General features: G+C 38.9%; 1 protein-coding gene across 5 annotated transcripts; it reads right to left on the bottom strand.

Moving 5' to 3' along the window:
- Positions 1-1,827: 1,827 nt before the first annotated feature.
- On the bottom strand, positions 1,828-9,031 carry LOC112303565 (olfactory receptor 5B12). 5 transcript variants are annotated; one of them, XM_045194388.2, is made up of 4 exons: positions 8,459-9,031; positions 8,201-8,288; positions 6,515-6,644; positions 1,828-3,561 (listed from the first exon to the last, which is right to left on the bottom strand). In XM_045194388.2, the coding sequence occupies exon 4, from the start codon at positions 3,408-3,410 to the stop codon at positions 2,466-2,468; it is 945 nt and encodes a 314-aa protein (XP_045050323.2). In that variant the 5' UTR covers positions 3,411-3,561; positions 6,515-6,644; positions 8,201-8,288; positions 8,459-9,031; the 3' UTR covers positions 1,828-2,465. The 5 variants fall into 5 exon arrangements, with proteins under 5 accessions (XP_045050323.2, XP_053781849.1, XP_045050324.2 ...); XM_053925874.1 differs by having other exon boundaries at positions 6,600-6,644; XM_045194389.2 differs by lacking the exon at positions 8,201-8,288.
- Between the last annotated feature and the right edge of the window lie 6,709 nt (positions 9,032-15,740).

Genomic DNA, 15,740 nt, shown 5'->3' with positions numbered 1-15,740 from the left:
TTGAGACATGGTTAGGGTTTTTTCCCCTATATTCTTCCTCACTATTTGTATTTCCCACTTTTAGACAAATTCCTTTTTGGAAACCACACAATCAAATGGATTATATCAAACTACCTTAATTCTTTTTCACTAGTATTCCTCATTACATGGAAAAGAACCCATGAAATACATTTTATTTAATAAATCATTTAAAAAATGAGACTATGTCATTAGTTAATGAAATTCTATAGGTTTCAGGGATACAAGTCAATTTTTAAAAATGAGACTATGGTAAGTTTCCCACCTGGTTCACTTTGCAAAATACCTTCATAAATAGTGATTATTCACATAATGCCAATGATTCTAAACAGACAAGTCCCATGTATCTCTCACCCAGTTTCCTCTTTGGCTAATATCTTACTTTATCATATGACATTTGTCAAAACCAAGAAACCAACAGTGACACATTACTATTATGTAAAACTTCAAGAACTTATTCAGATTATTATTTTCCAATTAAGATCATTTTGCTCCTCCACAATCCAATCCAGGATGCAAGACTGTACATATTTGTCATGTCTCCTTAGTCTTCTCTAATCTGTGATGGTTTCTTAGTCTTTCTGTGGTTTTCATTACCTTCAAAGGTATTTTGAAGAAGGCTTTTCAATTTATATTTGTCTGATTTTCTTTGTGATCGTTATGCAGAGGTTCTAGGTTTTGAGAAAGAATAATAAGTGACCTTCTCATCATGTCCTATCAGGGGATACATGTCACCAACATGACTGGTCACTGGGAATTTTACTTTGATTGGTTAAATAAGATGATCACTTAAACTTTTCCCAGGTTCTTCAATGTAATGCTACCTTTTTTCCCTACACACTCTGCACTTTAGAAGCAAGTCGCCAAATCCAGCGCACTCTCAATGTGGAAGAGACTACATACCACCTCCCATGGCAGATCTATGTAGGTTACTCAAAACTTCACTGTTAGCATGGACTCAGAGAACAGTGTGGTGACTGCAGGGTAAGGGAGGGGGTTGGTGGAGGTAGAAGAGGGTAGAAGGGGAATAAGTGATCATGGAAAATACAATTAAAAATAAACTATTAAAATATTTTGCTATTAGGGAAATGCAAATCAAAACCACAAAGAGATACCACCTCAACCTTTTGGAATAGCTGTTATTGACAAGACAAGTAATAACAAGTGTTGCAGAAGTTATGAGGAAGAGGGAACCCTCATTCACTGCTGGTAGGGACAGAAAGTGGTACAGCCACTATGGAGAACAGTATGGAGGGTCCTCAAATATTTAACAATAGAGTTACCGCAGGACCCAGCAAACCCTCATCTGAGTATTTACCCCCCCCAAATTGAAAACATTTTTTTGCAAAGATATGGGCACCCCTATGCTCATCGCAGTACTATTATGGTGACCAAGACATACAAACAACCGACAGCCCTTCCATAGGTGAGTGGGTAGGGAAGATGTGGTACGTGTACACAGTGGAATACAGCTCACCCACAGAAAAGACGAAATAGTGCCTTTTCCAGTATTGTGGATGGTCCTTGAGAGTACTGTGCTAAGTGAGATAAATCAGTCAGAAAAAGCTAGGAACTGTGGGATTTCACTCATATATGGGACATTAAACCGAAACTCTGACACCACCAGCAGTATTATGGTTACCAGAGGGAAGGGGTGTGGGGAGTAGTAAAAGGAAGAGGGATCGAAAAATTAAATGTTACATTTTTATTTAATGAAATAAAATGCGCCTTTATCATTCTTTTCTCTATATTGTGATATTTTTCCTCTATTAAAACTGTCATATAAACATTATTTTTATTAATATAAAAGTTGCCTAGGAAAATAAACACCCATGAAAAGGTATGTATTTTCATTACAAACAAGAACAAAGAATCATAATAAATCTACACTCAAGGAATTTTGGAAATATTTTCATAAGGTTAATTTAAAAAATAGAAAAACTATCGTTTTTATATGTAAAAAGATAGTGAATATATAATTTTTAAAACTAAACATGCATGGCATATATTTCCATGAAGTCAACTATTTATATTAAGAATGTGTTCTCAGACACAAAAATAATTGTTTTAAATTCTACTATTAGAACAGACCTACCTCACATACATCTTAACCAATTTCTCTTTCTCTAGCTATATGGGTTTCATGAGTTCCTCATAAATGATGCTTGTGTCTGCATATACTTACATATACATGTCAGTGTACATGTTCACGTGGAAGTGTGAGTGAACAAATTTATTATAAAGAATTTTTTAAAATTATATATTCATGGATGATTATTCTTAACTTATTCCTATGTGTCATATTTTTAATACTTTTGCTATGTAGACTTAATTAATAGCTGGAGAAATTACTACAAGGAATTAGGAATTTTGTGGCTAGAAAGGTAAATATTTTCCTGAGATAGGTCTGAACCGTATGAAACTGTCTTACTGCTGAGTCTATATAATTAAAATATGAATCTTAAAGAAGGCTGTGCCTTTCCTATGGCCTTTTTAAAGGCACTCTTGACCTCCTTGTTCCTCAGGCTGTAGACCAGGGGGTTCAGCATGGGGATGACCATAGTATAGAACACAGATGCGATTTTGTCTGTGTGCATGGAATGGCTGGAGCTGGGCTGTAAGTACATGAAGGTGCCTGTCCCGTAAAAGATGGAGACTGCAGTGAGATGGGAAGCACAGGTAGAAAACGCTTTTTGACGTCCCTCTGACGAATGCATCCTCAGGATGGTGATAAGTATAAACAGGTAGGAGATCAAAATGACCAGGACAGAAAAGAGGTCATTGAAACCCACCACCAAAAAAATAACCATCTCAGTGATGTAGTTGTCTGAGCACGAGAGAGCCAAGAGAGGAGGAGCATCGCAGAAAAAGTGGTCAACCACATTGGACCTACAGAACGAGAGCCTGAAAATGTTCCCAGTGTGGATGGAGGCGTTCAGGAAGCCACAGGCATAGGAGGCTATGACCAGACGTGCACACACACCTGTTGTCATGGTGGTGGTGTAATGCAGGGGTTTGCACACTGCTGCGTAGCGGTCGTAAGCCATGGAGGCCAAAAGAAAATTTTCTACAGTGATAAAAGCAACAAAGAAGAAGAACTGGGTGGCACATGCATTGTGGGGTATGATTTTCTCTCCTGTGAGGAATCCTGCCATCACTTTGGGAGTGACAGCAGAGGAGTAGCCAAAGTCCACCAGGGAGAGGTTACTGAGGAAGAGGTACATGGGAGTGTGGAGACGAGGGTCCAGCAGTATCAACATGATGATCCCCAGGTTCCCAAGCAGAGTGACAAGGTAGATGAGGAAGAAGATTATGAAGAAGGGGACCTGCAGTTTAAGGTCATCTGTTAACCCCACAAGAATGAACTCGGTCACCTCGGTAGTGTTTTCCATGGGGATCAACCGGGAGTTATGCAGCTGCCTCCTAGCACGGAGAAAGTAGAATCAGTGATGATACATGGAGGGAAGACTCTGCTGAGATCGACCAGCATGTGTCTCATTTCACTATTTCACGTTTCCAGGAGTCCATAGATTCAGAGCTTGGCTGTGACAATAAAATGCAGTTGTAAATTATTGATAGATCATAGACTAGCCAGATAAAAGGATTTAGCAATAATACATTTTAATCTCCTAACTTCATAGAAGAGTGAATTAAGATAAAGGGAACGAAAGGAAGGATCTGCAATATTTACCTGATTAGTTGCTCACGGAAGGGGGGCAGACTCCCAATTCAAAGCTTATAGAACAACCACAAACCATTCTTTCTATTAAAGTAGACAGCTTAACAAAATTACTGTAAACTTGAATTTATTTTACTTCAACTGGCTTTTTATGTCTTTTCCATTGTGTCAAGAACAGTGGTGTATGATAGGGACAGACAGCTAAACAAAACACGGCCTTGGCCCTAGTACAGTACACAGAATGTGTAATTTACCAAGTAATAAGAAAACAGTAGAAATTCAGGTGCAAGGAATAAAAGCATCTAGAAAATAACAGGTTTGGGCTTTTATTACATTAGTACAGTTTTAAACTTTTGCATTCAGATGTCCCTGATCTGGAGCCATGTTTAAATCATATTAACAGATGAAAATCCCACCCCCACCATGTACAGAATCAATGAACTTGGGTAATGTGCAACAGTTTTCCTATCAGACTGGGTTGATCATGCAAACTGGAACTATGTAAGTGTTAGATATTATGGCCTGGACACAGGGCTTGATTGACCTGGTATTAGAGGGGTGGGTAATATAAGATGGAGCTTCCAGATGAGGGTGAAATCAAAGGTTTGATAGCATCAGTCATGCTATTTACTTTTCTCTCAAATGCCTTCCCCTTTCCTGTCCTTCATAGGCATCCTCCAACTTTTCACACAAGGTTTCTGTACATGTGAGTGGCCATTCCAGCCATGCCAACTAAGAACACATTTATTTTCTGAGTCACCTTGGATATTAACTAATGTGCTAATATTAGGCCTCCATTTCCCCCATGTAAAACTGGAATAATAATATTGCCTGGCACTTAATAAGCATTGAATAAATATATCCATTCTTGGAAAACTCAAAGTGTAGGTGAGGTTTTCTTTTGTTCCATTATGCTTCCATTCTCAGAACCTGCTAAGCCTTGGATTCAGCCATCACAGATAAAAACAATACCAATTTTTATACATTATCACTGATGTTATAAACGATGCCAGGAAATTTGTTGAAGCCTACACAAAAGCATATTATGGTATCTCTACTTCTTTAAATCAAGAGTCTTTTCAAAATGAAGTCTGATAATTTTATCTACTTTCAAATTTTAGCTAAGTAGTTTAGAGATCAAAAACCCTTAAAAGATTAATTTTACTGCACTAATTACATATTTGATCCAGTGATACATTTTATTTAAAAATTCTTGTTGAGTGACTACTACAAGCAAGACATTGCCATATATACTGGAAATAAAAGGAAATACAGTAATTTGTATTTTGGAAATGGAGGCAGATATAGAATAAAGTCAATAGGAAAATATATAGTCCATATGGCCTTTTTTCCAAGAGCTGAGTGGGAGATAGGTACATTTAGAGATAGGTAGATACAGTTTTAAGTGTGGTGGTCTGGGAGAGATTCATGAACAAAAATGGAACTTTTGAGCAAATACCTAAAGGAAGCAGGGGAGCAGGGCTTGAGTTTGGGGGAAGAACATCCCAGGCAGAGGGAACAGGAAATGCAAGGTGCTGGGGTTTGAACATGCCGAGGCTGTTCAAGGGACAGCAAGACAATCATTAAGGCTGTGTTGGGAAGGAAGGTGAGGTCAGGGAGGTACAGCAGGGTGGAGATGTAATGACTTAATACATTACTTGAGTTTTTAGACTTTTGTTCTGAGTGACATTGGAAAGCATTATAGGATTTGGACCCTAAGCTGACAAAATCTGATTTTAATTCTTAAAAGGATCACTCTATTAGATTTGTCGATAATTAAACTTAGCAGGATGACAATGAAAAGTGCTAGAAAAAGTAGGAGCCATTGTCACCCTAGGCAAAAGATGATGATTTCTTGGACCAAAATGGTAGTGAGAGAGATGATGAAAAATTATCCACTTTGGAACATATTTCAAAAGTAGAGGTGACTGAATTTTCTGATACATTGATAAAGAAGCATGAGAGATAGAGAGGAGTCAATGCTGACTCCAATTTTTGTATGGTGATACACAGGATAGGGTAGAAGACATAGATGTTTGGGGAAAAGGGAGAAAAGGATAATGTCATTAGGTTTGAGATCCCTTTTGGATATTCAAGCAGAAGTGTTGCATAAACAATTGGATAGGTAATCTGGAATTTAGAGAAAAGAACTGGCTGTAACAGATGAATTAACTTGAACTATGTTGGTAATTTCTAATGGTTCAATGTACATATGTATCATATAAAATCCATAAGACTAAATAACATCACCAAAGACAAGAGTCTAGATGGACAAAAATCAGAGTATTCTAATGTTACAAGGTCAGAAAGATGAGATTGGAGGAAAGGGGGACGTGGGAGAGAAAACTGCCACCACTTGAGATGGCTACAAGAGAAATGCTGTTCCAGGATGCAGATATCAGTTAGACCAAGTAGATAAAGGGGGCTTTCAGAGAAAACGTTAAGTACTTATTGGGTTACATTGATGACTGATTATAAATTCCAAAGGGTGCAGTGGGGTGATTTCAGGAGTTAGGCAGGAGTGGAAGCCCAGTAGAGGGGATATATGGAGAAGTATAAACATTTTGTAGGAGTTGAGGGCTGAGTTAACAATCCTCAAGCTTCGTGCTGAGTGACATAGTGGTAAATATAACAATGAAATTAGTTCTATGGGTTTCAAGGCGAGGGTAGGGATTGGAGAGGCCGTTAGACAGATGAGGGTCATCACAGAAGCATGGAAAATTCTGGGCAGAGTTCACTCCTACTATCAGTGGTATGAAGGCTATTTACATAGAGCTGGGTGACTAGGATACTTGGTTAGTTAAAAAAACTGCTCACTTAAATCAATAGCACAGACAACAATTTCTCAAATTCTGAGGGGAAACAACCAATGTGCTAGGAATCATTTCAAAACTCTACCAACTTTCTTCTCCACATGTGAAATCTTCGGTTCTAATCCAACATCTTCCTGGAGGAAAAAAAGAAAGTTAAGCTTGCTTTAGTCTTGAAAAGAAAGTAAGAGCTGCAGTGGTTCTTTGAGACATTTATTAACCTCTTATTCTTCACTCCACAGATGGAAATTTCTTATATAATGGACCACCTTATAGTTGGTGCTCAGTACAAACTAAAAAAAATGCAATCTTTCTGACAAAATGCTCCCTGCCCAAAATACAAACCTCGTGTGTTCAAAGAATAACACAAGTTCCCAAGATCCTTCCTCTTTAGATACAATTATACCATTATAATCAGTAGAATTTCTCACTTTATTACTCTAAACCTTTTTAACTCCATCGTAATTATTCATTCTGTGTAAGTGGAAGTCATGATTCATACTGACTTAAGCTGCAATAGATGTGTTTTATTGAGCATTTGCTATGCTCCCATCACCAAGCTAGAGACAGTGCTATTTACCTCAGTTGATCCTCATGCATGTTGTGAGATATTATCCCCAATTCGCAGGTGGGGAAACTGAAGGTTACTGACATTTATTTGCTTGCTTAAGGCTCAACGAAGTCACAGAGCTGGGATTTGAAGCCATGTTACTTTGAATCCAAGTCTTCGTTCTTTATCACAAAGAAACATTGCCTCACACTTTTTATGTTCATACTGAACTGGGCACCACCAAGTAACTTATTTAGTTGACTGTTTGATCAACTGATTGAGTGAGTCAATCAACCATTGGAAGTCAATGTTAATGACTTAAAAACACAAACTGGGAATCAAATATACTTACCAGGTTGAGTGATTCTGTGCAAATAACCTACCTTTCTGGATCTTAGTTGAAGAACGAGAACTGGATTCACAAATGTTCACAACCCACTTCAACCCTCAAAAAATCCTCAAACAGTTAAAAGGAACATGACTCGTTAGTAACACCAACCAATAAGCCACATAAAGTGCTGAACGCTGTCCACTTTTTTGCTCTCTCCGTGAACACCTGGTGTCTGTGGTGGACCGGGGTGTGTGCTGCTTTCCAGGCCTGCCACAGCACACCAGCAGGATGCATTCCCTGACCTCGGGATAGTGCATGCACTGAGACAGTTATACAAATTGATGAATATTGTGTGCCATTTTAATTATCCATTCCCAAGAGAGAGCATTGTGTTCTCATTTGCCTAGACTATGTGATGATAGTTTATCTCACACTGTGATCCATCAGTCAGTCCATCTTAATAGTTAATAAATTGAGTGTCTAACCCCAGATAGTCTTTAATTGCAAAAGTAGAACTTGAGCTCAGATCTATTTATTTTCACAGTCAGTTATGTCTTATTTAATTTTATACATCTTCGTTTTAGTGCATTTATAACTGACCCCGCAACATGGTTTTTCTCTGATTATTATTCTCCATTTCTTCTCTCTTTTTAAATATTATATGAGCTCCACGTTACAATAAAATTTTATATTCTACTTGATTATTTCATCAACTCTGAGATTAGTCAAAATAACTAACATTACCACATTCCCTGAAAGAGAAAACAGATTGAAGTAGAGTAAATGATTTGTTCAAAGTCAAAGAAGCTTACATTTAGCAGAGATTTAAGATCCTTGTGTGCTTTTCCTCTAAGTCACGTGATAAATACACGTTCTAACAGGATCGATACAATGTTTACACTGTTTGAAACAGACATAAGAAACAGATACAAGAATTATTCAAAATATTCAAGCCCAACCTGTAAATAAATCAAAGGAGAAGTCACTTTTTTGATGCATTTTCCTGGTTATCTCTGTCCATGTAAATTTATGCAGACAGTAGATTTGATCTAGTAGACTTACAGGTTTACCTTATTCCCTGAAGAATGCCTCATGCAAGTACAGCTCCTTCATATGTGAGTGAATCTCGAATCAGAAATTTAGTTTGTGAAAAACAGTAACACTCTATTGGAATGTTCTTCTTTAGTGTGTGGCCAAAGTGTTTAAAGGTCTCTAGAGGCAGGGAAAACTGAAGGAAAAAAATGCTATATTGGCTTTGGAATCACCAAACAAGAAGTCTAGCCCTGGATCCGAGGCTCTCTTTTCTTAGGTAAATCACTTAACCCATTTGAGTCTTGATATATTCATGTATAAAGTGGAGATCATAAAAAGGCAGCCTAATAACATCCTTCCTAGCACCTCTGTTATGATAAGGAAGTCAGGAAATCCCTAAAATGCCTTATATTTGGTCAAAGGTGTCCATCCTAATCACAGTCATCCTCGTTATTATTTGGGGTTGTTTTCCCTTGACTTTGCTGCTTGTTCTTACAAACATCATAGTTTGGGGGAAGGTCATTGTGGCTACTAGACAGCTATTTAAAAATCAGATGAACAAATGAATGACTAAAGGAACTCTGGTTCTTGAACTGTCAAATGGAGTTATGTGGATCTTGACAGCTTAAAGAATAAGAGAGAAACAGAAGAAAGTAATATAGTCATGGAACTCTCAGGGGACAATACCCTTAGGGAGTTACAAAACTCTCATCTCGCCTAACTAGGGAACAAGTGATTAATGTGTCTGTAGGGTCCAGCTCTGCTCGTTGAGGGAGATCATGGGCTTATTCATATTATTTGAAGTAATTCTCTTTGATAATGCACAAATCAAGCCACCGCCTGACCTCCAGGGCTACAGTTTGACATAAACATTGGTGGATAGAGACAAGAGCTCTGTCATTGAACAAGACAAGTGGAACCCAGGAATTAGTGCTTCACTTAATTCATTTTAAATGCTTACACTGTTGAGAGAAATATAAATTCATTCAATTCTTGATTGATCCCAAATGTTTAAGCCATAGTGATGAGCCCTGAGAATACAGACCCATGCAAACTAAACAGAATGTTTGCATTCATGGCGCTTAAGGCTAACGGAGAAGATAGTCGTGTAACAAGTAAACACCGAGAAGCATGTGATTCCAGGTAGAACAGGATGCCCTGTGTATGTAATTACATATGGAATAAGCATGGATTTATAAAAAATATGTACTTCATGGGAAGAAGTGTGATGGAGTCAAGGAGAGCTTTGACATTCATGCACTATTTTGGTTATATTTCTGTAAGTTCACTATATAGGTTTATGTGTATTTATAAAATTACTTATAAATAAGTAATATGCATATTATTTGTATGTAAAGTTATGTGTATTTATAAAGTTAATCAAACACATTTATGAACATTTTATGTGTCTCTAATTTAACAATTTTTTTTATTTTTACTTTTTATCATTGTTCAATTACAGTTGTCCCTATTTCTCCCCCATTGTTCTCTCCTGCGCTGCCGCCCCCCATTTGCAATACTCCTCCCTCTCCATTGTCCTTGTCCATGGGTCCTTTATATACATGTTCCTTGACTAATAGATTTTATTTTTAGAACAGTTTCTAATTCACAGCAGTATTGAGAAGAAGGTGCAGTGAGAAAGACTGCAAAAGCGAACATCTGACTAGCACATGAATTGTAGGAAATGACCTTGCTTTCTGTAAGGAATAGGCTATCGCTCTGGGAGTGATAGCTGTGGAGTAACCAAAGTCCACCAGACAGAGATCACTGAAGAAGAAGTACATGGGAGTGTGGAGACCAGAGTCTAACAGAAGCAACTTGGTCATCTTCAAGTTCCCAATCAGAGTGATGAGGTAGATGAGGGGGAACATGTGACGAGTGGATCTGTAACTCTGGTCATTAGTTATCCCCACAAGAATGAGTTCAGTCATCTCTGCACTATTCTCCATGGGGGTCATTGTGGGTTATGTGAGTGCCCTACAGCAGGGAGAAGAGAAGATCTGTGTAGTAACTGTGCTTACAACCATCCTTATGTCCAATGCATGCCTTATCTGGGACTCTCTGAATTTAACACGCCACAACACTAAAATGGAATTCTTAAATACTGGTAGAAACATAGAGCGTTTAGCTAAAAGGATTTTGGATATACCATAACCCAATCTTCTATCTTCATAAATGATTACTACACTAAAGTGCAGAGAAGGAAAGTGACAGGATCAGTTATTGACTGAGATATGTTGGCCACCCAACGCAGACTTTCAAACACGGACACAGATTATTCATGCAATAACATAGGTTAATGCAAGTTACTTTATTTCACTTCAATCACCACTTTGCCATCACCTATGTTGTGTCAAGAGCAGTATTTTATGCTAGCAAAACCCAGGTTAATACATCATGCTCTAGCCTTCGATAGTCCCACAGGATAATAAGGTATGTAGAATGTGTAATTACCACCCACTGGGATAATTTTTTAAAATTATGTAAAAGGAATAAAGACATCTAGAAAATAAAAGTTAAAAAAAAAAAAGACTGAGTCCAGACCAGAGACATCTGGATGAAAATCACTGCTCCACCATATCCTAGATGGCTGACTTTGGGTATCACTTAATATCACTCCAACATCACCAGTTTTCCCTTGAACTCATTATCAGACTGGATGATGCAAACTGGCATTGTAAGTGTTTACACATTAGGACTAGGACAGTTATTGGTCTCTGTATGGGTTAGAGGGGTGGATGTTGTAATAGATTCCAGATAAGTGTGAAATCTAACAGTCTATATCCTCGTTATTTTCATTTGCTTCTGTCTCAAATTCCTTCCACTCTCATATTTCTTTTACATGTTCCTCCAATTTTCCACACAATATTCCACTTCTAGATAATGGCCAGTCCAGCTATTCCAAGTAAAAATCCATTTACTTCCTGAGCCACCTTACATACTAACTAAGATGCCTGAGCCTCAGTTTCCCCGTCTGTAAAATGAAGATAACAATATTGTCTGGCACTTAACAAGCATTCAATAAAGGTAGACATCATTGTTTGAGGATAGTGACAGGCTCTGTCTAGGGATCCAAAATGTAGGTGAGGTTAAGAAGGGCCTCCATGTGGTCAGATCTATTTCCTTTTCCTTGGCATTAATTTCATTAATCTGTGCAAGAGGTGATGAAGGCTTGGACCAGGGTGGAAGTGAGAGAGGTGATGAGAAGCTATCCAATTCTGGATATATTTCAAAAGTACAGCTGGCTGCATTTTCTCATATATCAAATATGGGGCATGAGAGAAAGAAGGAACAGTGATGACTCCATTTCTTGTGTGGTGATATAAACCATGGTGTAGAAGAAAGAGATGTTTGGGAAAGAATGAAAGGTGGACCACTGCAGGTTAATCATGCTGAGTTTGAGATTCTTGGTGTAGAAGGGTCGAATAAACAATTGGACTGCCTGCATCAGATTATATTAACTCTGAGATGAGTGTGGTTGGTGGGATTAATCTGCTAGGATCACTGGTTCTAAATTATTTCTGTGAAATGAAAATAATAATGATAATATACCACTAAAAATATCAATTATTAATAATAATAGCGAATGTTTACTGAGCTTTCCTATGACCTAGGCACTAGGCTGTAAGAATTATGTCTGGCAACCTCTACAAACCTGATGAAAAACATATTATGGTTGCTACTTTGTATGTGGGAATTCTAAGACTAAGAGAGATTTTAGTAATTTTCCAGTGTTACATCACCAGTAAATGAGAAAACAATATTCAAAACTGGGAAACCTGATTTCAGAAGCCACAGCCTAAACTACATGAAAAACTGCCTCCTGATTAAACTAAGTAATCATACAATAGCAAGCACTCAATATATCAAAGTAATTATGGGTATTGTATTTTTCTAATCACTGCTTCCGCGCACTCACACTTCGTGCTAGTCTACAGTTGAGTATTTCTTTCTTGTGTCAGAATTTATTTCAGTCTTTGCAGGTCTTTTGCTATCCCTGCTGATATGAAGTCTCAAACTTCTCTTAGAGGACAGATTTTTTTTTTTTTTTAAATTCCTAAGAAGGCATAGCATCTATCCAGTATGTTCTGCAAAGCTGAGGCCTCTGGATTGGTGTCTTTTATCCTCTGTGCACTTATGTGCTCATCAAATTTTGAAAGGAAGTTCATAAACCAAAAAAAAAAAAAAAAAAAGCTCATGGGCTATAATGACTGAGGCACAGCTGCTCTGCTTCTGAGGATCTGGGATTTGGTGCCTTCCTCCCTAGTCTGAGTTTTTGCGTTTAATGCCAGACGCCACCTAGGTTTTCTTTCTGTCAAAGCTCAGTGGGACACTGGTATCATTCTCTAAGTCCTAAAAATAATTCTGTGCTATGAAAAATGTTTAAAGTTTGGAAACAATATTTAAGACATCCTAGAGTCTAATGCCTGTTTGCCGATTAAAGATGCTAAGAAGTATTCCAGTGAAGAAAGCTGTCTAACTATAAACTGCTCAAGGAAATGTTTTTTCCTTTGTCAGCCTATTAACTCCCCCCAGTGTTAGTGTTTGGGGAAAAAAATTCCCTATGAGACAGAAGTGGGTAATTCATGAAATTCCTACCAAATACCAGACCCCCCCCCCCCCCGGGAGCAATGTGTTTTTCAGAATTGTATATTCCATGACAACTTTCAGGGGCTCACTTTTAATTTTCTCATTTTCATAATTCTCTTTCTTAATTCATTTTTATTCTGTTTACTTTCCATATACCATCAAAATGTCTGGGATGTATTAGTTAGTAGTGACTATTTTGTGAATAAATGACTAACTCAGGTTATTTGTTTCACTGTTGGGAAATAGAGTAACCAACCATTCCTATTTGCCCAGGACTGAGGGATTTCCTGGTACTTGAGACTTTTAGCACTAAGTCTAGAAAGTTCCAGGCAAACTGGGGCTAGTGGTCATGCTAGTGGTGACGAGTCTTTCTAGTTGATTTTTGGTTTTAGTTATCTTATGTGTGCACTCTCTCTGTGTTGGGAACTGTTAAACACTGGCCATGAATTACTTTGTTTAATCAGCTTACAATCCTGGGAAATAGGTCTTATTTTGTCTCCAATTTACTGATGAGGACACTGAGACAAAGGTTTCATGCCTTGCCCAAAAATGCACAGCCTCAACTCCCATCTGGCGCTAGAGCCTATGCCCTTAACCACTTCTGCCTCCTGCCTTCCAAAATGAATTCTGCAGGGACAGCAAAGAGAATAAGGTTGTGAATTTCATCTTTGAAAACAAGTGCTCAGTAATTCATGTGGAAAATAACGTGGACAAGCGTCATCTGCTCCCTGCTGCGTAAGAAAGAGACAGAGAGAGAAGGAAACCTGGAAAGCCATAATCGTGACATTAATCCAAGAGGTGAGTGATTTTGAATATGAGCTTTTAATATGTTACCAACAGGCTAAGCAAGTTTGAGAGCTATTTTTAGCTCTGAGTTATGAAATACCATCACATTGGCAGGTGGCCTACATTTTCAGTTTTACATTTGGTGAGAAGTTCTTTGATGTAAGTGAGGATGCTACTCCACTGACCATGTTTGGGAAAGGCAGCCAGAGTCCTAGGGATGCTGAGCAGAACTAGCTGGTGGTGTGAAATGGGAGATGAAAAACCTGGGGTCTGGCTTCTGCACTGCCATTCCCTAGCAATACGACTTGGAAAGACTTACTTAAGGTTTTCGTACGTCAGTTTCCTCATCTGAGAAATAGGAGGTTGCGGGGAGGGATGGGTCAAGATGCAGGAGAAGACAGAGTGGGTTAGAATCTTGGTTCTACTACTTAGCACCTGTGCATCTGAGCTTCAGTCTCATCATCTGCAAAATGGGGAGTTGAATTCAACCCTCACAGATTTGTTGTGAATTTTAAGGAAGCGTACATTAAGATGTAGAAAACATGTCTGACATGATAAAGGCACTCAGTAAAATTGCAATTGCCTTTCCTTGAATGTTCAGTGATTCATCCACTCAGTAAGAATCACTGAGCACCTGCTGTGTTCCAGGAAGTAAGCCAGGTGTGAGGGATACAACGGTGAAGGTGACAGAGTGCTGGTCCTCTTACCACCTATCATGTCATAGAACATGGTGACACTTCTACAGCTATTTGACCTTCAATAAGGTCACTTCACATCTCTGACCCTTAGTTTTATTACCTATAAAACCAAGATAATGGATTAAATGTTGACAGAATAAGTATAAGAAACAACGAGGGTGAGAGTACCCAGCAGAGCTCCAAGCAGAGGAAACCCTCAGGAGATATTTGGGGAGAGCCTCTCTAAGACTCTTTACATCACTGGGAAATGCGAATAGGGTGTGCACTGACTTCAGGGCCACTATGTTCTGTTTACTTCAGAAAACAAGTCTGGGGTTTGAGGGTTTTTATCTCCCTGTTTGTTGTCAACACAAATCACAATTCTGAAGAAGGTAAAACAATGCTATTTGGCCATCAGGAGTTCACCTAGAATTGAGAGTGGGTGAGGAGACCTTAGACCACATTTGCTGGGAAATAATATTGGAGGCTGGGCTGTGTGTGCAGGCGGCTCCCTGGGGAATGCCCGTGGGAACGGCACTTGTGAGGCAGAGATGGTGCAGAATCAGAGAGAGCGAGAAGCTGGGCTGTGATGCAGTCACAACAAAGGCCTTAGCCCAGGTGTAAGGGAACTCGGGGTCTGGGATGGTCCTCGGGAACTCTCTCAAGGAGACAAGATAGAAACCAGGCCTTTGTATCCCTCCCAGACCAGTCTTGGATGCGAGTTACCTTGGGTAAGGTGGCTCCCTTCAGCTGAAGGCCATTCCTGGAGAAAGTTCACCTGTGGGGTCCAGGCAGCTCATGACGTCCATTGTAGGAGACATTATTGACAAAAGAGATGCTTGGAAATGAAGAAGGGAAGTATAAAGACTAGCTAACAAGAAACCTAAAGAAAAGAGGTTGCTGTAATTCACTTGAAAGGCAGCATATTGGCTCTCCAGCTGTAGCCAGGCTAACATGTTATTCAGGTATAAAATCATTATTATCTGAGGAGAGAACAAGGAATGTGCTTATAAGAACAGAGGGTGACACCATTCAAAACATCCAGGGAGAAGCAAGCATGTAAAGGATTGTGGCCTCCAGCCAGGGCGGCTGTGGGGTGTGCGGTGGTCCGCAGTGGTAGAGTGTGTCACGAGATCTAGCTCGGCTACTTCCTGAACCTGAGACTCTCAGAGGCCACTTCCCCTCGCCAGGCCTCAGCTTCCTTGTCTGTAACAGGCAAAGGTGGAACAAAAATAGCCCTAAGATCTCTCTTGTACCTGTGTACCAG

Source organism: Desmodus rotundus, chromosome 5 (genome assembly GCF_022682495.2).
Source record: "Desmodus rotundus isolate HL8 chromosome 5, HLdesRot8A.1, whole genome shotgun sequence".
Classification (NCBI taxonomy): domain Eukaryota; kingdom Metazoa; phylum Chordata; class Mammalia; order Chiroptera; family Phyllostomidae; genus Desmodus; species Desmodus rotundus.
Note: the sequence above shows the minus strand (reverse complement) of the source record. Positions and strands in the feature narration are given on the sequence as shown.